Source organism: Andrena cerasifolii, chromosome 9 (assembly GCF_050908995.1).
Source record: "Andrena cerasifolii isolate SP2316 chromosome 9, iyAndCera1_principal, whole genome shotgun sequence".
In the NCBI taxonomy this organism is placed as follows: domain Eukaryota; kingdom Metazoa; phylum Arthropoda; class Insecta; order Hymenoptera; family Andrenidae; genus Andrena; species Andrena cerasifolii.
In genome coordinates, this window is record NC_135126.1 from 13,499,892 (window position 1) to 13,521,758 (window position 21,867).

General features: G+C 40.3%; 1 protein-coding gene across 2 annotated transcripts in view; it reads right to left on the reverse strand.

The window, feature by feature from the left end:
- Nachralpha6 (nicotinic acetylcholine receptor alpha6) overlaps positions 1-21,867 on the reverse strand; it is a 391,747-nt gene that overhangs the window by 139,655 nt on the left and 230,225 nt on the right. For both annotated transcript variants that reach the window (XM_076819769.1, XM_076819770.1), the window contains exon 7: positions 2,598-2,673. In XM_076819769.1, the coding sequence (XP_076675884.1) occupies positions 2,598-2,673 (76 nt within the window). The remainder of the gene's footprint in view (positions 1-2,597; positions 2,674-21,867) is intronic.

Sequence of the window (21,867 nt, forward strand, 5' to 3'; positions counted from 1 at the left end):
GAGCTATAATCGATGTAGAATGGAGAATGGGTTGTCGATAATACGACAATGGTCTTAAACCAAATCAGCTTACGCTTTACAATGCATCCCCGGCATAGAATGCCGCGCTAAGGGCTTGCGAATAATGCGCCAATTGATTTTGAAGCATCTGTTTAGAAATGTGCGAAGAGCTGGCGAGTAATGTATGAAATTACTCCTGGAACCTGCGGCTTCAAGTGTAGATGGCTTTATTAGTTTCTGCCTACCGTATTTTAGGTTCAATGGAGATTTGGTGCTTTAAATATATTTCAACAAGCAGGCAGTGTCTAAAGACTCGCTTACTGCTGTTATCAAAGCAGAAAATGTTATACTTACGTTTAAATCAAATCATAGCTAGATGATTCTTCCGGAAAGAGTAAATTGGAATTTTAGAATCGATTACTTTGAATAGGCAGCGTGGAATTTAAAAGAAAAATTGATTTCACGAATGGTATTGTACAATACTACGTTTTAAAATTCTATTAAAATTTATCTCCTCGTAATAGATAAATTAACTTTTATTCCCCATGCGTAGTTTCTTAATTTCTGAATATTGAAAATGATATCGTTGCCAATGCGAAGAGATTTATATTTCGATTGAAGTTTCAAATAATATAATATTTTGAAAACTGAAATAAAATTATAAAAGTATTTACGAACATCGAAACAAATTCATATGAGTTCACAAGTTGTATTTAAATTTCGAGCTAAGAAATAAACACTTTTCGTCGTACGATTTTACCTAATGTATGATTGCAAAAATGCACACAGGCAAATGCTTCAATGATGCAGCAATGGCGTATGTCGATAAAGGCACTGCTGCAGCTGGTCAGTTCTGCTTGTCTAAATCCCACCTACTAGTAATTCCAGTCCTTTCCCTATGCGCAACGGCATAATTGTATTAAGTGCAATACAAACAGATTCGCAAATGAGCAAGGATTAACATGTATTATCGCCGTGCTCGTGGATAAATGCGAGTTACGATACGAGCGAAGCAGACTCCCAGTGCATTAAAGCGAACCTTTTCATTGCATCCCCCCATTTTAGAATTTTTTTAGTCTGAATTTTGACTGGCATAGGTATAATATTCTAGCAATAATAATGTTTGAATAAAAATACTCTTCTCGATAAAACTTTCAAACCCCGTTAACGAATTCTTAAAATTCTTAACATGTTTATGGAAGTAAGTACAGCGAAGCTATGCGTTTCGATCAATTTCAAAGCACAAGAAGTTCAGAGATGGGAGTTTGTAGAGCTGTTATAAGTTTAATATTCTTCTAAATAAATTCACAAACCCTCGCGAAGTTACGCGTAGTACCTATTATGAAGACTGTCAGAACATTGTTAATTATAAATGGAAGACAATTAAAAACTTTGACTATGGGGTAACTAATAGCCATTAGAAACTTCGTAAAAATATAATAGTTAATGATTTATATGCAGAATTTGAATTTATCAGTTCGTGTAAACTCAGCAACGTCGAGATAACGTAGATTATGAAACTTTCAATATGCTTAAATTCTTTTTGATTATATTTTTAAATTACTTTCATTTCTAAGTTTCATTTAATGCATAAAATTTCAAGCATTAAGATACTGATAACATCCAGTAGCGTGGAGCCTCTTATATTGTTATGAAGGCAAGGCATTTCATTTCGAAGTGTGAAATTCAAAGTCACTCTTTACTTAACTTCATTTAATTCAGAATCAGAAGTTACTTATTTGTCAGTTATCGATTGGGATTTTATGGCCCTAATAATTATAATTTGTTTACCATATGATTCGTGTTACAGTATACATATACCTACAATATAGGTCACAAACCTGCTAGTGATACATATATTGACTTGTACCACTTACTAGCCGCCAGCGCTTCGTTGACTGAGTCTGACACGCTACGCCCTCATTCTACTTCTGGCTGCAGCTACAGCTACGCAAATTATTCCCCATAATTTTTAAATTCTTTAGCAAACGTAAACGCAAAGGTATATTATGACGTAAAGTAGACTTTTAAAAAGCTACATGTAAAATAAATCATATTTGACTCAGAACTGGGTTCTTGCAAAATTTAAGTATCTACTTAAACTCTTCAAAGTGAAAGCTAACGAACCCGTAATTCTTCTCATAAAAAACCATTACCCATCCAGTCATAAAGCTTCATCTTTTCACAAGTCTTCACAATGATTCAGTGAACAATATCAATTCTCCACTTTCCACTTACAAACCAGTCTGCCACATCTGACAGCAAAACACTTCACAAATAAAACATCTTTTCAATAATCGTAATTCTTTATCCAGTACCCTTCACCTTGATGGACAAAGAAGCTGAGATCAGCGGTGAATATTCACTCCCAAGTAATACCAATCTACCTCCGCATCTCCAACGTAATCGCAGCTGGAAACTCGGCGGAACATCTCCGGTTCGATTTCGAGTGGCGTGTTCACACACACACACACACACACACACACACACACACACACACACACACACACACACACACACACACACACACACACGTACGGCGATCTCGATTATCTCTTTCCGATCCCTCCAACAAACTTGCGTTCAGAGAAACTCACCGATCAGGTACCATTCCCCGTTCATGATGAAATCGGACAAGTCACCGCCCTCCACTGAGTTGAGTACCAGATCGAGCTACCAAGGTCAAAGTTCGATTAAGACAGGCACGTAACTACGGTTCAGGGCGTTCCGCTATGAAACATGAAGCAGACATGCGTGCACATGCGACAGCTTTGTATCTATCATTGCCTCTACGTTCACGGGACGACTACTTTCGCAGCTACCACAGATCACGTAGCGTCGGGAGCGTTAACCGATAAATCGTGCAAGAAGGGGACTCTGGGGGACTATGGTGTGTCGTGAGGGGTGTTTCCTACGTGTGTCTGGTACATAAAAGACAAAGCGAACCCGCGACGATTGACAGACGGAGTCTGGGATGTTCTGGTACCGGTGACAATGAGAGAAACGCCTTTCAAGCTGGCGTCTGAAACCTGAATTTCGAAGCGATCGTGACGTTCCGGGAACCCCTTAATCTGCTTTGTATTTTCCTCAACTTTTTATCGCGAAAGTATTGTCTTCACGGGTGTATCGGGAAATATGTATATTATTTCTGAAATGTGTGTCTGTTTCTCAAGGGGTGTGTACGTATAGATAACAAAAGAGGAAGAAGTGTGATATGAACAGAGGGATGGCTATGGATTATTTTCCTGAGTTGTGGGAAGTTAAAGTCGGAACCGCGGTGCAGTTTATCGTAGTATTTGTTAATGTAAGAATTTTTCTTTCTTTATCGGTGGATTTAGTCTATTACTTCAACCTGAAGTGGTAAAACGACAGAATAATCGAATAACAAATCACTTCGCGAAGTTTATCTTTTCTAAACGATTAAGTTACACATTTTTTCATATCTTCAAGTGCAATGAAGATATTAAGCTCACTAGGATAAATGGAAGTTCCTGTACTTAAGCTTCAGTAATAGACATGTAATTAATACATGGTACATCATCCACTCGCTTCAAATTACCACAACTCAGAGAATTAATCCTAAACATCATAATATATATACATTTATACGACGCTGTTTTTTTTTCTTAAACTTGTTTCTTATTCTCTCTTCTATTTATCTCCTCAGGTACAGACACGCAAAAAGTATAAGTCACTTACGAATAAAGGCGAGAGAGATGAAGTGTCCAGTTACCTCATCTCAACCTTCTTTCCTCCCAATCACTATCAAACTCAGAGATCAACCAACTCTGTTCTGCTTAAGTGCTTCTGCTACTTCGTTTCACTCATTTCCTTACTCCTCTCCAAGCCCTCCTTAAATCAGCAAGGAGCAGATATTGTAACAAGGAGTGTTCGAAGGGTACCTGTCATCTAATGCTCTTTAAACCGTACCCCCGATTTCCTGCAAGCTCACTGCCACGCCTCCTCGCCTATCTGTTGCTCCTTGATCGAGAGTCAAACGAGACGCGGTTTAACGTTCCAACTTTTATGACCAGCATTTCCATCCCCGGAGCGCCCTTAACTGCGTTCCGGAATTACTCGGTATCTTGATCGCTTAAGTGATTCCCCGTCGTGTTCCTCGTAGCCAACGGGCGCCCGAGACGCTTGTTTCCCCGCTCGAGACCCGTATCTCGAACGCAATAAAGTCTGATTTATTGGAAGGCAGCTGGACAAGATCAGTGGGCAAGTACTTTCTCCGAAGAAATTGAATAAATTGTTCGACGGAGTTGAAAGATGCTCGCGGATCAGGAAATCGGGGATTTATAAGTTTCATAAGGATAGCGGAGCTTGCAGGAGTGTCCTCATTAAATCGAAACTTCATCCATTCGATTAAATATTCCTACGTTTCGAGACTGTAGAGCCTAGTGCATACTATCGATTTCCTGTCAACGGACAGCTGCTTATTCAATGCTGTAAATAGTTATGGGTTTATTTGAAAGAGTGCATATTTATTGATTAAAATGAAATAGTCGAATCAATTATTGTTTTAACTGTGTAACTCGCAGTGTGCGATATTTAAAAATGAATGTCTAATATTAATACAGTAACACAATTCCCGTAACAAAATCCCTGTGCATATCTTTCTTGCGACAGTAGCCTCACATTTTCAATCCTGAATCCTTAATTGTTAAATCCGACACGAGCAGCTGTTGAATTTCCAAAGCAGGTTTAAAGAGGTTCCCATAAACGTCAGTTCACGATGTATCGCTGAACGAATATGCGCATCGATCCAACTGTCATTTCCAATTAGCAGGGCAAGAAAGCGTGGCAAGGCTGCCGTCCATCGACTCCGCCTGTTTGAAATTTATCGGCCCATGCACGATTGACAATTAATCCGAAACCGGTGACGGCTGACTCGAAATCGACTTACGTTGCTCAATGCGCACGCTTTTCTCCTGATACGTCTTCCATATCGGCGACAAACTTTGTATTAATTTAATATTAAATTAATACAATTTGCGCAATTTAATATTAATAAAATTACTAACTATTAATTACTCAATAAGGAAACGACAAAAATCTATGCTTTGAACTATTATTTCAGTCGTTATTTGAAATTGGATTCTTGCAATGTACAGGTGAATAAAGTTCTCAATCAATGACGAATAAATTCGATCACTAATTAAGAATTGACCATCTTCAAGCACGTTGGCGTTTAATAGGAATTAACACTCAAGTCTCTAGAGAGACCTGTAGAGTGAATCGGAGTCACCAACTTAGGATCAACAGCGTGTGCACGCGAAATCCAATTAATGGGGGAGTTTTCAGCCAGGGGATTCCTTGCATGAATGTATCAGCGCGGGGGGATGAGGGTGGAGCTCGATGGATGTACGATTGCACTCGCTTACGAATATTCGCAAGGAGCATTTGCATTGTTAAACACGCGGTTTACGTTATGAAGGGCTCGCTGATGAGTACAATCGACTAGCGTGTCGACGACGGCTACATGTGAGTAAGCGTTCCCATTCACGAAGGGCAACAAATATTTGGATACTGCCTTGGCGACTTAATTGGGCGGGATAAATCGTGATAATTCGAGCGTTTGCCGGTAGAACGACTGAACAAGAGCTGTTCGAGTGTTTTTAAGAAGGACGAGCTGAATTCGACTGCAACTAAAAGTCGAACTCGAAAGATGAGAGTCGATCAAATAGATTTAAGTAATATGTAGAGTAGCTCAAATAAAATCAAGTAGACTGCGGATTGGTTCAAATAAAATTAAATAAATATCAGCTAGTCTAACTTGAATAACTTTCGACAGATTCAATTGGAATCCAAAATTGTTCAAATTTTTAGAAAGCGTGCTAAGTTGCTCCTAGTTCTTGAGAATTTCCACCTACCCCAAAGTTGACTGACACTCCAAAGAGCACTCGAACAGTTCCAGCTCGAAAACGATTATGTTGGTATTGAAGTGTAAATGTTTGTATCGTTTGGAGAGCAGGGCTGTCTGCATTAATGGCGACCATTGTTTAAGTAGTTGAGATTCTCATGGCTCAAACTGCGACTGTTGGAGAATTCTCAGTGCAAACTTCGTTACTTTGATGAATCATATACCACGCGTCATTAGATCTCTGACAAAGCCAGCTACAATTCTAACGATGGAACACCACGTGCATTTAAACTCTCGAACAGTGCAATCATTATCGCCATAAAGGACTATCCAACTTCAACTTTCTTCGGCACCACCATTAATACCTTGAATGGCTGTAACTGTGTGTTTTCACGTTCATATTTTTTGGGAAGCATCGAAAGTGTTGATCGCTTGTGGCGAGTTAAGCGAACCTATCTCGACAGTAGCGATCGCTCGGAAAAGTCTGACAAGGGAAAATCCCCAAACCGGGAATTCAAAAATTTATGAAACTTTGGGGATATGTAGAGGATATATAGGCATGTATTACGCTTTTTTTTTTGCTGCCCAAATTCACTCGAAGGGTGTGAAACTGACCCCTGAAAATCCGGCTCTTTTCTGATTTCACGTTATAACTGAATTGATTCTGTAAGAGATAGAAAAAAAGTTTTCACACAAAAGTTACTTCTTTTAATTAGCAGTATCACTTGGTAACTTACAGTTTTTACAGTTCCCGAGTTTTAACCCAAAATCGGAAAATAGCCGGATACTCAGGTGTCAATTTGACTCCCTTAGAGCGAATTTTGGCAGCAAAGGAAATATATCCTCTACGCATCCCTAAAGTTTCATAATTTTTTGAATTTCCGGGTTAGGGATCTTCTCTCGTGAGTCATTCGGTGTTTCCTAAAAAATTGGGTCAATCAATGTGTTAATATCCATTAGATTAAAACACAGACACTGCTGTCCAAAATGACACGAACTTGTACACAGAACGTCGATCATTTCTGACATCTCAATGATACCGAGCGACCGTTTATCAAAGGGCCCCAATGATCCACGCGGTAGTGGCGGTACACGCTAAAAATGGAGCACACTCGCCCACGAAATGGGAGAACAGTGCTGTGAACCATCTAGATCGAGGGAACTGCATGCATCTACGGTATCGCGGGCACACGTTGCACATCGATCGGGTATTATACATGTATATTCGCACATGCACGGACGGACACACGCAAATACGTGTACATACACACGGCAACATGCGACACACACGCTGTACACTTATACATGTAACCGTTTGATCACGATCGATGGTTAGTTCATTGTTATGTACAGGGGCTGAGCGTAGCGGAGGGGTGGCGAATGGGGGTGGCGGGGATTCAACAAGAATTACAGTGGCTCGTGTGAACGGTGTTCAGAAAGAGTTTTTACGGTTCCCTTCCTAGGTTCTTTACGTTCTGGGAGACAGTCGATGAGGGCGAGGGGGCAGGGGATCGTCATAGGCGACACAATAATTTCAATGAAATGCACACGGGCTGTGTTTTCCAGGGGCTTGCAGTGGCAGGCGGGTGGAAGCTGGAACGACACTGGCGCAAACCGATTTGTTGCCCCAGCGATTTTCTTGCACGTAGCACGCGAGATAGGGACTCGCGTGTTGAAGAGGGACTTACCTCCATTCGCGCAACCGCGTGGAGTCGATTAACGCCCGTCCACGAGAAATTACCGTACAAACGCGTCGTTGGATCTTGGTTCGTATTCGTGGCCCAGAGTAATTAAGAGAGCTGAGGAAAGTTTGGGGAAGACTGTTCACTTTTCGATAGTCTGAGGTAGACGAACATGGATCCTTTACTTTTGTAGGGTTTTAGATCTCTGATTGTGAGTGGGGGTTATCAGGTTCTAGTGTCCGTTCTTTTTTTATTGAACTTTAGACGGCGAGGATACCTGAATATTGTGAAAACTACGCACGCTTACGTAATCGAAAGTAGCACAAGATAAATACGGGACAAGGCAATTACGGGGTTCTTTGAAATCTTTGAATCTATCACTTTTTCCAATATAAGAAACAACGTTAAAGAATCCCGAAAATGTAAGAAACGTGGAGTATACAAAGTATAAATAACTAGAAATTTTCGCTTTGCTATTTTTTCAAAGAAAATAACACTTGTATGCCTTCGACCTTGCAAAGGTGACGACGAATTATATCCCAAATATTGCGCAACATACATACACGTATTTGCATACCCTTTCTACACCCCTTGTTCTAAACACAAAGCTGTGATACCGTTTCTAATTCTCGCTATCCCACACAAATCTGCAAACCCATAAAACAGTAAGAGAATCCATATTCGACTAACTCCTCGCAAAAAGCGAACAATGTTCTTTACCCCAAAGATTCGTCAGCTTCGGAGGACATTGAAGTCGTGTATTATTTCTTTCGCCAGGAGTATGTGTCGCCGAGAGCCACTGTGCAATTTCAGGCTGAGGGATCATTCTCAAGTCCGGCACTGAATTTGGGGCGCTTATAATTATCCCAATTAGCCGACACACGACTTCAATAGGAATACAGGCGGTGATCACGCGGGCGAAATAAAGTTTCCCGAGATTTCTCGACTGACGCGTGGATGATAGCTATTGGAGAGGGTAGAGCCGGAAACAGGGGGGGAAACCGCCGCCACTGCCAGCCAACACGAGAAACGATGCAGCCAGATAACAGTGCCAGTGTCACGACCAATCTTCATGGAAAATTGAAAAATTTTTACGGTCGACGCGCGTACATACGCAGCGGGAACATCGACCGTTTCGACGTCCATCCACGCTCGTGTTACAGCGACGTCAGTCGCTGCGCACCCCCTCGCGTGGCGTTTCGCGCGGGAAACGCATTTTTACGATCCGTCCGCCCGGATTTCCTCGTCCACGAACCGACGTTCGAGCAACGATCCGACGCGTCCCGTTCGTCCATTAATTAACACGTAGGCGTGGAATAATTCACTACACGCCCGTCGTGATTACCATTGAACGATCGATCGCGCCCGATTCTACGCGCGCGGGGGCACGCAGTCAATTATTTAGATGCAATCGATCCACCGCCTGGAGCTTCGCTCGGGCGAGTAACACGGGCGAAGCTGGAATCGGACGACTTTCGATGCCCAATGGTGTTACCAACTTCTCGCGATTAACACTTAAGTGCTAGGAGCGGGTGAACGCGATGCTTAATGTATCATCGGGAGAGGTCGGTAGGTGTTCGGACTCTGATCTTACGTGAATGGCCTGTCTCGAGCATCGAGCAGCTCTACTTCCATGCTCTCGGGTTTTGTTATTCTATGGTTCGACTACGTGGCAGGTACTTTGGTAGTCTTCTTTTATCTTTCACCCTTTCAGTAACTCGTGCTCGATTGCAACGAGGGGCACGCAAGTAAGAGCGCATCCGAACGGAATGAATTCGCTTCGCACACACGAGGAAGTCGGTAACGACGTGCACTTGTTTCTCGCCTTTCTTGGAACTTCTACGGGGGTAGTAGCTAGTAAGTGGATCGTCGAGCTATTCGTGAAGATTCTGTTGGGCATTACGCAGGGGCCTGATTAGGATGAACAGAAATTTTGCGGTGGTTGTGGTAATAGGCAATAGACAGTTTCAAATTCCTATCCTATGGATTGTTAGATGAATGTTATTTAAATAAAATGTTTGTTTGAAAGATAATGTTTGTCAGATTTTTCATTATAATGTCAGGGTGTATTTGTAGATTCTCTCTGTGGATCGAGCGATGGTGATTAAATTTAGAGTTCCACTAGAAAATTAGAAAATCGGCAATAGCAGGTGTCTGATTGAAACCGTAATTCCCGACCACATATTCTAATCGCAGAAGTTGTAACATTTTCCTGTTATACAATTAGGCTCGCGATGAAGCACCCTTTAGTTCTTACTATCAGTTCCATTCAAACGCCTCTAAAAATCATGTTCGCCTATGAAATATAACAATGGCTATATTAACATTATTTTTATCACAGGTGGAAATACAGTTCACCGACTTCTATGTTCCTCATCCAAAGTAACTTAAGTTTCCACACACTTCCATCCTCAAACTGACAAGACCCTCACCGCTTTTCTTCGAAACATTTTTCCTTTTCCCCATTATTAAGCTTAAGTTTCATAAAAACAAATATTGCTGAACCTTGCCCTTTTATCATGATTACTATTATTAAGTCCTGATTAATACTATTTCTCCGAGTCTTACGATTCCTGAGATCGCAACTGAGCACAAGCTGAACGAAACGTGACACCAACGCGAGAGCTATCGTTCACAATTTTTCCCGCCGAAGTCACTAATCTAATGTCACTCTGCGATTAATCCAGCAATCCACGCACCGCAGAGCGCATCGGAGTCGGTGAAACGGACCGCGTCAGAGGGAAGCTCGTTTTCAGGTCACACTGGAAACAAGTGTGCTCGCAGGCAACGAACTCGCGACTCATCGGGAAGAAGGATACGCGACAAGGAGCCTTGGTCGTCGAAACGAGGAAAGAATAGAGCGGCTGCGTCAACGCGAAGTATCTCGAGACGTCGTTGCACTGGCAGGAACACACGTGCAACAGGTGAAAGTTAGGTATCGAGTGGTTGGCTCGCTTATTTCACGGCTTTCGAGGATTGGTGGAGGGAGGTAGAAAAATTTCATCAGGAGACCGCCGAATGTTTACTGGATTCCATGCCCGAGATCAAAGCACCCTCTGAGAGGCTACACCTGCAACAAGTTTCGAGACTCATTTTTACGAAACCCTGCCTATTTGAGGAGCAAGGGGACTTTGAATGGTGAGGTGGATTCTCTTCCACCGACGCACGATGGGAAAGGTTTCCTTTTCTTTCTGTCCCTTTTGTTAAGATATTTTAAATGGAAATTGATCGGTATGCTGCTTTAGTGGAATAGGAATACGAGAAAAGGAAAGAAATTTGGAGGGTAAAATGACTTTTCTTCCATCAGTGGTGGATTGGTATTTTTCTATTAGCACTCCTTTTGCTACAATGTGCTTCGAATGAAAATTCACCACTGTGTAGGGTTCTTCATGACTTCGCGTTGGTCGATGTGATGGGAATAAAAAAAAACGAGAACACAACAAGTTTCAGGACTCTTTTTTACGAACCACTACCTATTTACGGAGCAAGGGCAATTTGGAGAGATGCTATTTCTTCCCTTGGTGCTAGCACGGTTTAATTTTATTTTTAACCTTTTTACTGTGGTAAGTTTCAAATGAAAATTGACCACTGTGTAGTGTTCTTCGTGGTTTCCCTCTGATCGATGAGATGGGGATAAAAACCGAAAACATAACAACTTGCTGGACTATTTGGTGGAAGATATGGCTTTTCGTGTATAGCTGTTAGAAAGGTTTTGTTTGATTTTTAACCCTTTTGAAAATTGACTACCTACTGCTTTAATTTCCACGCCTTAACATTAGTCGCTGCGATGGGAAAAAGAATAAACGAAAACGCAAGAGGTCATGGTTATCGCGAAAGATGGTGATTCTATGGGATAAAGTAGGTTGAAAATGCAGAATAATATTTTCTGATTTAGTCCTGCGTTTTTTAAAAAAGTAAAATTAGGAATATTACTTTTAAATACTTTTGTGTTTGATCCAAAATTGATAGAATGTGCCAGTACGTATTATGAAACAAATTTTCTATAACTTTCAACTAAGATCAAGCTTACTGTAAAGCGATACAATTATCAAGTTTTCGAAAATTACACCGTGTACACGAAATAGAAAATAAATTTTATATTCAGGAATCCTTATAAATGTGCTGATAAGAGACTGTACTCTTTTTGCCTTGAAGCCGTTTTCAACACCACCGCCAGTGAAACGGAATAATACCGATTATTATATAAAGAAATCACATTTTCATTCCGGCTTCTACAGTCACAAATGAATTTTAGGGGAGAAAGCAGTTGAACGTGCTTTCGTATAAAAAGTGTATTAGTACAGCTTGCATTGAAATAATATTGAATTTGACGAAAAATAAGAATAATATTTCAGATAATGGGAAGGCTTTCTGAAAGTTAATCCTATCGGTACGGTCCATTTAAAGCACAGCAGCTGCTTTAAAAGTAAATTTCCTCCGGTTTAATGGAATGTGAATGTTTCCCTGAATATAGAACACGGTGTCTCGAAGGCGTTGAAAATATCACCGCCTTGCGCATTGGGAGACTCATTAAAAAAAATTGTATCCTCGCGAGAACCACTGGGACAGATTATTTAAAAAGAAGCACCGACAATTTGCTTCACCTCTGCCATCACACAATAGTTGAAATAACGAATAAATAACAGGGAACTAAAAACCTATGATCGTACATAGGAATTATCTTGAAAGGTCATTTATTTTTGATAGGATAAAAAAGAAAATACGTGATCCATTTAGGAAGATCACCTGATAGTGCTCATAAAAGTGTGCACAATCAAATATGAACGCTGTTTTATATGTATATTATACATTTTTTTAATCGTAGAGTATGTAATTTCTTTTAAACTCTATTGCTTTTTAATTAACGTTTGTCAAACAAGTTTCGTTGGAAATAAATGCGAAGTATTCTCTTGTAACGACGACAAAGTTTGTTCACACGGATTCTTGGATGGAAACATGTGAAAGCTTTCAACGTGACACCAGATTACAAATTTCCAACGAGTTATCTGGAATTCTTTTATAGACAGAGCTACGGATGTACTTCTATTACAAAAAAGAGACAGGTTTGACTGAAGATGCATTAATCTTCGTTGGTGTACGTAAAGCAGCCGTGCTAAAATTCTTTTCACATTCGTCGTTGCGATCGCACATCATTCAGCACATAATTTGGCGTGTGTTCACATTGAAGTGTGAGCTTCGTGTGCTATCAAAGTTTTAAAAGAAAGCAAAATATAAAATTGAAGTTATTCATTGTATTTCCACCTGCAAGGTTAATTTTAGAGGAATTATGATTTTCGTAACAGCAATTGATTGACAATTTGAAAATTCGACGATTTTCGACGGTCCACTTACCACTGTACTAATTCTAATCACCGTTCACAGGGTTGTGCTATATATTTTCATACCTAAACTTTGGGATCACATTAGCAAGTGTGTGCGAAACAAATACGTACTTAGCCTAAGCTTAGTCAGTGAACGCTCGATTTTCAACTTCTCCGCTTAGCAAGTACATTGCATGTTTCAGAGACAATAGAAAAATCTACAAACTGTCACGTTTTGTTTCTGCTTAATTCGAGCGTATTTGCTATCAAGATGACTATCAAAATAAAATAAAAAATAATGATTCCTTCGTTACCGCCTAGGACCGCCTTTTAAGTAACTCAAATAAATATTTATAGCGCCGAGTAATTAATTAAATGGAAAGTAATTTCTTCGTGCAAAATAGCGCAAAAAGTGAATCGTCAACGATTTCACTCGTTCTCGCTTTGGTTCCTAGGCAAAGATCGTATCGCAATTGCAAGAAAAAGGCGTGCAAGAAGATCGCGAGAAGTATTACCAGTCCGTCGTAAAACTTTCGCGGACAATATATTACGAGGTAATAAAACTCGATCGTTTATTGAAGTGCAGACAAGTACCACCCAGGTGCAGGTCCCGATATTCAATTTATCTCCTGTTCTTAAGGACTTATGGCCGGGAGACGTACGGTATCTCGATCTGTGCACATGCACGTTTGTGTCAGCAGCTCATCGATTTCTGTTACGCGGTGCACTTATGCCTTCACTTCCGTTTTATACAAACTATTATCGTTACATAGTTCCTATCAATTTCTATCATTATCAGCTACGTCTCCCACGCTATCTTATTTATGGTACACTGTGGACACCAAATAGGGGTCGATGCCACCATTTTTATCGTTTCGCGGCATCCCCCTACAAACGTGTGTTCCTTTCGATCCAAGAAACGTAAAAAATTCTCTCAAAATTGTAAGAGTATCGTCTCAAACTTTTTAACTGTTCCAGTACAATCACTATCATTTTAGTGTTTTAATAATTATTCTCCATGGCATCAGAACTTACTAGCCAATGAAAACTTCTACATCTTTAGGGAGACCGGGGCTAGTTGATACGTTATTCTGTTTACAATTTTCTCATTTTTATTTGAACTAATTACTTAATAACAAATATGCCAAAAACTTTTGTCTTTCATCTTTAATATATAGTGAGCGAAAACTTGAGAAAATACATACAAAATGAATGAAAAAATGTTATTTGGAATATCAATTAGGTCAGTGATGAGCAACCCGCGGCCCTCGGGCCGCATTTGGCCTGCCAGCCGCTGACCTGCGGCCCGCCTGAACATTGGCACATATCTTTTGAACTGTAAAAGATATCGGAATGAATTTTGCCTAAAAAAATAGGATAAAATTATCCCTTTCTAATATTGTATAATTTTATATTTTTTACGTTTATTTAATTTTTTTTTCATTTCTGTTAACTTAATTATGATACAAAATTTTGAAAACTGCTTATTTGGTACTTTATTTAATGCCCTTTTAGTAGTGTAATAGAAGATTCTGTACTGTTATCAGCTAACTACGACTCCTAGGCCTGTCGACATCACCTAGTAGTTGACGCCACGATTTTTTTTAACATCTATAAAAAAACCCATTCCTCTTTTGAACGAAGTAACAGCAAATATTGCTTGAAAATTGCAAGTCTATGGCCCGAACCGAACAAAAAACCCGTCAGGTGTGTCCTGAATTTCCCAGCCCATCGTAGTCAATTTCGTCGTGCTGGTGCTCGACAGTCGATAGTGGAATCTGTTGGCGTATCGCAAACGGATTGAGGCACTCGATATCTTGATCTCCACGCGTACACTATCAGCCCGGCAGTTTGTCAGTTTCTATTCCAAGCCACGAAGTGGCCAGTTGTCCACCGTGGATGAGCACGATTAACAGTTTATGATTAAGAGCGTCGCTCATACACGGGTAACAAACAATGCGGCATCTCCGGCGCAGATTTACGAGCTGTCTATCAGCGGTCTTGCGGCAATCGTAAAACAGGCAACAGCCACGGCCACTGCAATCCTCTGAACTGTCGTAAAACGGTAATTGCTCAGTGGCTGGCAACGCACGGACGTTGCCACGCGAGCTAAATTAATTTAACATGATGCTATCAGGTTGCTAGCGTGCCACGCGACGCGCGGCAGCAATTTATGGGATGGGACACACCTCTCATAAGAACCGATCGAGAATGCAGGTGAAAATTTTACGTGGGGTGTTTTTTAAACGGAGCTCAACACTTTGCACAGTTGTAGCATTCACTGAACTGAATGAAAGGGGTTGATTCAAGATCGGTGTCTAGGTCGATGCTTTCGGAGTGAAAAGTTATTTACTGTTTTAATGATTTGTGTTATGTAATTGCGCGTGGCTATTGCTTACGGTAGGAAAAATGTAGCTTTGTTGTAGATAAGGTTAAATATTAGGTGTATGAATTTGAGAGTCCATTGAGGAATTAGTGCAGTTAATTCTTAATGGGGTAGCTGTAACTATCATTTCAAAGTTGTTTTCTCGAAAACGACGGTTCGCCTAAAGCAATTTTATTTCACGTTTCTGAATCGTTTGTTTTGTGAGAAAACATTTTTTTAGCTGGTGCCATATATTTTAAAATCGGTGTGTGATTGCTTAGTGAAATTAGACGTGATGGAGAATTCGTGCGAATAATTTACTGACGGCAGGCAATTATTCACTTCTATCTTAGTTTTGGTTAAAATCACCAGTGTGCACACTTTTCTTTCAAAGAGACACTATTTTCTTAACGTCTTCAGATTTTCGATGAGCTGCTAGACCAGAGAATTCGTTCATCAAACATTATTTTACACAGGCACTGATTTAAATACTCCGCACTCGTAATACCTTCCACTCCTCTTCAATTTCAAATTTTAATTACTCTCTTTTCTAATGTCTTTGAAAATAGAAAGATCGTTAGACCGAAATTATTCATCAAGCCAAATAAATTACATCAAATTCGCACAGCCACGGCATTTTTCCAAAGCAACGATTCACTTCTACGCTGAAAATAAAAAGCGAAGCAGCAAAACAAACCATAATGAACCAGCCGCATGGAAATGTAATAATTATACGTGATTATAAAAAACCTTAAGGTATTTAATATAGTGCCGTAACTGGTGCAAGCTCAGAGGTGATCGTTCTCCACAAAAAAAAAAATAAGTAAAAAATATACAATAAAATTTTGTCGTAACTCGCTCGGTTATCTAGAAAATTGACATCGAATTTCGTGCCCCTCGGGCGCCCAAAACTGTACTTCGGTGCACGCGTGCCCGATTAAAGTCAACTTTATCGAAAACGAAGCGCGATATCAAAATATTTTATTGTAAATTTTCGACTTTTTTCATGTAGAGTCACCGCTTTCGCGCTTGTACCACTGGCTACGGGACACCTTGTATAAGATCCAATAAAAAATTGTCGGGTAGAATGTGCAGCAACCACATCTGCATTCCCACGAATCGTGACTGATAGGGAACGAACAGTCAGAATCGATCTGCTGGAATGAGGCATTGCATTGCCTTGCAAGTATCTTGGAGAACGGAGAAGTTCAAGTGCGAACGTTCCCGACTGACGGGCATGGGTAACGTCACTCAGCTATCGACTCCGCGATGGAAACTTTGCCTGGGCCCTGGACAACGGATCGACAGATTGCAAATAACTTGATCCTCGTGTCTGCTTCGCTGCCTTCGTGTCGAAAGACACGGGGATCGTGCGAGACACGGCGTTGGAAACGAAAAAGAAAACTTACAGAGGGGTGGAGAACAGAGGGGGAGGAGAGAAAGCCTGAGTGGTCTACGTGGCAGTGGGAGCTGCCTACGAATTGCGCATAAAGAAAATAGCCGTGGGTTGGAGGCTTGCAAAAAATTCTGTAAAACGGAGCCTTCGTTATTCCTCTAACTTTAGGTTGAAAAAATAAGCTGGCTCGAATAAATCGATCTGAGCGGAAGAAAGTGATTGCTGGCTTTCGCTGATAAGCATACGCAAACCTTCTCAAAATTCATTTTCTACACTTGCTGATTTTGTAAATTTAGTGTTAGCGAGTAATTGAGAAGTTTGAAGATCTGTTGAATTTAAAACTGCTGTAGGATTGTCCCTGCGTACGAAATACTTTCATTAATGACGAGTACTTTGTACTGTTTGGATCTATGGTTTATTTATTTTATAAATTGTGCATTTTATGAGAAAATTTGCTATGCTAAAATTCATTGCACTGATTTTCCTTCTTTTTAGGAGAAGTATTTATTGGATTTGAATGGGATGTTCAGTACTAATTAACATTAATTAATTCTGGAGATTTTGCGTTAATTTAAGCAGGATTTGCAGGATGTAGATCGAAATGATCAAGGTGTTCCTGTGTTTATCCAAACTTTACCAGTATATATTACCAGTAGCTTTGATAAAAATGTGTCATGGAAACATAGTATATCAACAATTATTATTTACAAATTTTTTATTTCCCAATTACAGGCATACGGAGACTTCTTTGATTAGTGACAGCTTTTTCGAGAACAATCTGTTTCAGATATTGCTGAATGAAGAAACTTAATTGACCCTCTCTAGAGACGCAACAATTGCAGTAACTTTGGAGAAAAAAATAGAACAACTCTAATAATTTAATAGAATTCTTAGCAATTGTTTTTTCAAGAAACACTTACAATTCTGACTACTCACAGATGAGTGAAATAGAATAAATGTTTGTGTTACATACAAATTACTGCTTACATTTCGATCAGAAGCAAAGTGTTAATTTTTCCACGTCTACATATTGATAATTATTACAACCGTTTAAAATTCCTTCTTGTAGGGATTTGGATGGCGAAGAACCAGCAGAAAGAAAATTTAAACTTGCAGTACATTGTATGGCCGGAGAAGTTGCTGTCGAAGAACTCTTGCTGTACTTTTACGTGGCAAGTAGCAATCTGTCTTGTAAATGTCACTAGATCCCTTAACATCCTATCGAACTCTTTAAGTGTTCAAGTAAACCTGCCATAAGTTTTACCAACAGGAACAAATAAAAGGGGTAGATTTTCTTGAAAATGCCCATAAATTGTTGCAAATATGACTTTAGTAAACACAATTGTATTTTCCTTATTAGACAAATCCCTGTACATGCTTAAAAAATGACTCCCATATTGGATTCTTTTCACAAATATACCACATTGAATATCTGTAATCCATAAACAGTGACTTTGTGGACTTAGATTTTCGTGACACTTTGTCGCTACCATCAATGGAATACACTGGTAAAATTTGAAGTATCCTGCAGAAAAGTTACCACCAAGTGATACGTATATAATCTGTGTGTAAGAAACATCGGAACCCCTTTTAAACTAACAAATTCCGCATCCTGCAAACGAGCCGCGACACTTACTCGCCAAAGGTCTGCTTATACGTGTAAAAGAAATCAGCGAATCGCGAGCCTCACCTTCCTCCGCGAAGCTGCAAATAACAGCCCCGGCATGCAGCGATACGTTCGCAGAAATCGCGAGCACAAAATTCCGCTCGTGGGAAACGCGAAGGCAGAAACGAAGCAAGGCATCGAAGGAAGGAAGAGGAGCGAGCAGGAGCAGGCAGAATCGCCAGGAACGGTGGGGAAAGGGGGGAAGGCGCGTTGGACGTCGAGGGACGTTTTATCAGAGGATCGTAGGGGATGATCGGTGCGGAGTCGATAGTAGAGGGGCGTAGAAGTGCTCCATGCGAAGTCACAATTCCAGCTCAGACATAATCACGTGGTCCCTGCTTTGACTTGGTCGATGTATCTGTGTGTGAGGCATGTATAAGTATATTCTGGGTCATTGTGTTCTCGGTCATTCTGTCCCCTGCGTCCGCTATCTCTATTCTTTTTTATCCATCTCCACGAGGGTGGTTTCTTTTCAGGAGTAAGTTATTACACACATGTAATGGATATTCCTGAGGGGGTGTGGGCGATGGGTTTTGGGGGGGGGGGTGAGTGTCACGCGATATCCTCCTTCTTTCGTTCGCTCCTTCCCTTTATTTCGTCGAGCTCGCTTCTCTCGCACATGATCGTATATATCGTTCGTATGCACGTACAGTATCTATGGTTACAATATAGTGAAAGCACGCTCGATATGTTTCGGTAGAAAAGCCCGTGAAAGCAAGAAACACCGGCAAGCGACATCAGCCCATCGTTGCAGCACCCCCCCTCTATCGGGGGGGTTAATGCCGACACCACGGTACGTATAATGTCCAACACACTTATAGCCAATTCGTGTGCCGAGTACGCATTCACGAATCTGTTATGCGTACGTGCTTTGTGCGCGCACAGTGGATCGACCAGTGGAGAATGCCGTGCCACCGGGTGCTGGCAATATTCTGATAAAGTGTCGCGAAATACAATACCTACTCTCTTCGTCTTTGAAGTATAGCGTAGGGCGACGGTGTACAGTGGTAGGATTTTTAAGATTTCTTGCAAATATGCCGTCATGTTTAAGATCATTGCGGTTGAAGTCACTGTGCATTCAGTTTTTCTTTTTTAATGTACACGTCTTTTTTCGTGGCACAGAAGCGGCGAGTTTATGGAAAACAGACGTGTACACGGATTAAAGGAACTGGTGGCATATTGAACTTCAATAGTGAATTATTCTGTAAACACGATGTCGTATTTTCAAGGGGCTTCGGGATTAATTTTGATTTACGGAGGAGTCGTGACGTATCTTGTACTATTTACGTGTGTATAAAATAGTATGGTACTGTCGGAGGTTAAAAGCAGCGGATCAATTTCCCATACGCGCATATCTCTGTACGCATAACAAATCCTCTCAGCCGTTAAGAAGATGTCGCCAGACACAGCTTTTAAGCAGACTTTTCACGATTAAATCAGTGCACATTATCGAAACTTGTATTCCTGACAATCGTGAAACCTTCGAAAAGTGGGTGGAACTGAACGATTAAACTCTCTGCCCCTGCTTATACCTTCTCCCCATAGAGTTAATAATTTTCTCTGTAGTTAACGTTATCGATGGTCCTCTCTCGCCAATATTTAAAAACGTCAGAAGTAATAAATATCGAATGGGTATTCGATAAAAAGAAGATCGAACCTTCCTTAAAGGAACAACAGTGCTTATCAATTGTTTTGCTAAGGTAATATTAGAATAATGTAACTAAACGCATACCTATTTTGTTAGAATAAAGTGAGCTTGTGAATTACGACGCTCAGTCTAAAGAAACATTAAAAATATCACTATTATAGAATTGCTCTTGTACAAAATGGATACAGTTAATTAAAATGTACGCACATGTAGGTGTGCAGAGTAACATTCGCGACAGAGCTCATAATTAAGATTTTCTCTTCCATGTATCTGGGGGGAAACGGGCGTGTGAATTTGACGCGACTTTGGACGACGAAATAACTCGAGTGGGAATTCACGAGGACACGGGAAGATCGACAACTGCGTCGAAGCACTGATTCGACCAATAAATCCTCCACGCTTTATGTTCCGCACTCGTCACTTCCGTTTCCCGCGCGCTATCATCGCAACAAGCGCGTTCTTCGACCGTTCGCGACGATTATCCAAGTTTATGACGCGCTAGCTGGTCCACGGTATTGTTTAAACGAGATAAAATATCGCCACCTATCATTCACAGCTTCCGACGTTCCCCGGGCATTTTAGCCCGCCAAAAATCAGTCGTTTCGATCGAAGAGTGTGACTATTAAAAGTAGAATTCGCGAGCAATTCGATGGTTCTTAGGATAGGAAGAGACTTGAGTTGACTTTGACTTCTGGGGTCATTCGAAATCTCCTTCGATGTTAAATTTTATCGAGTTTGAATTAGGCGACTCTGTGGCCTCTGTGGGGAAAGATGATCCTTGAATAGAAATAGAAATAGGTCTTTTCGTTAGATATAATTGAGAGTAGGATTCCTCGGTGATTCCTCAATGAGTAATTATAATTGCAAACCAGAAATCACAATAAAACTAATGAATATTTCGTATAAAAGCAATAGGGGTAATTTGGAAATTTGTTTTTACATTCACGGGGTTCCAGGGGAAATATTTATTGAAAAAGAGTAGAGCCACGATAAAACAAATTTCTTTTAACTTGGTTTCTGTTTAAATCGACAATTTGCTTAATTCGAGATGGAATTCAGAAGAGCGTAGCGTCATCATTGTTCTTTTCGTTGATAATTTTCTGTTTGGCCAAATGTTTCATCTTACGTCGAGTACTATACTCCTTAGACATCGAGTAGATTTGGTCTTTCGCTTAATCTGAATTGTTAATAATTCGAGTTGGATTGGGTGCCGTTTGCTACGGAGTATCAAAATTCTACTGTATATTATTACCTAAATTGCTACACCTATAATATTTCTCAAATTTTTAACGTAACACGATCTACGCGTTTTCTTGCGTAGTAATAAACCGCAATTAATAATTAAATAAAGCAGATGTCACACACGAATATAGAAATGCATTGGTTTAATCATAACTCCAAAAGTCTTTCCACTGTTAAAACTGTTAAATCACGTCCCTAAACAATTCCGAGCAATTACCCCAAAATTCACAACACTCGATTTATCGCGATGTAAGCAAATGACCCGTGTCCTGACACGTTCTCTGGCAAACAGATCCAAGCGAGAGGTGTTAAATCGAAACACCTATGGGAACATTTCAGTTAGCTTTCAGTTGACTTTGATTGATATGGATTACACCTCGGAGAATTCTAAAATGTATGCTGTTCCCTCCGTTTATGATTCGGTCGTAAATAGTTCGTTGCTTTGAAATTTTATTGAACCCGAGGCGACCTTTTAACGACTATTTATGATTCTTCGTGCAAAGTGTGTGCTCTCCCTCGAGGAATTTAACATGCTACCACGTGTTACATACTTCTAACCTCGTGATTCTCGAACGTACCTTCTTTATTACCCACTTAATGTGCCCAATTAAAAAATGTGCAATCTACTGTATATCACAATGCTTCGACCCCATCCAATAGGCTGACTGAAAAGATTTTAAA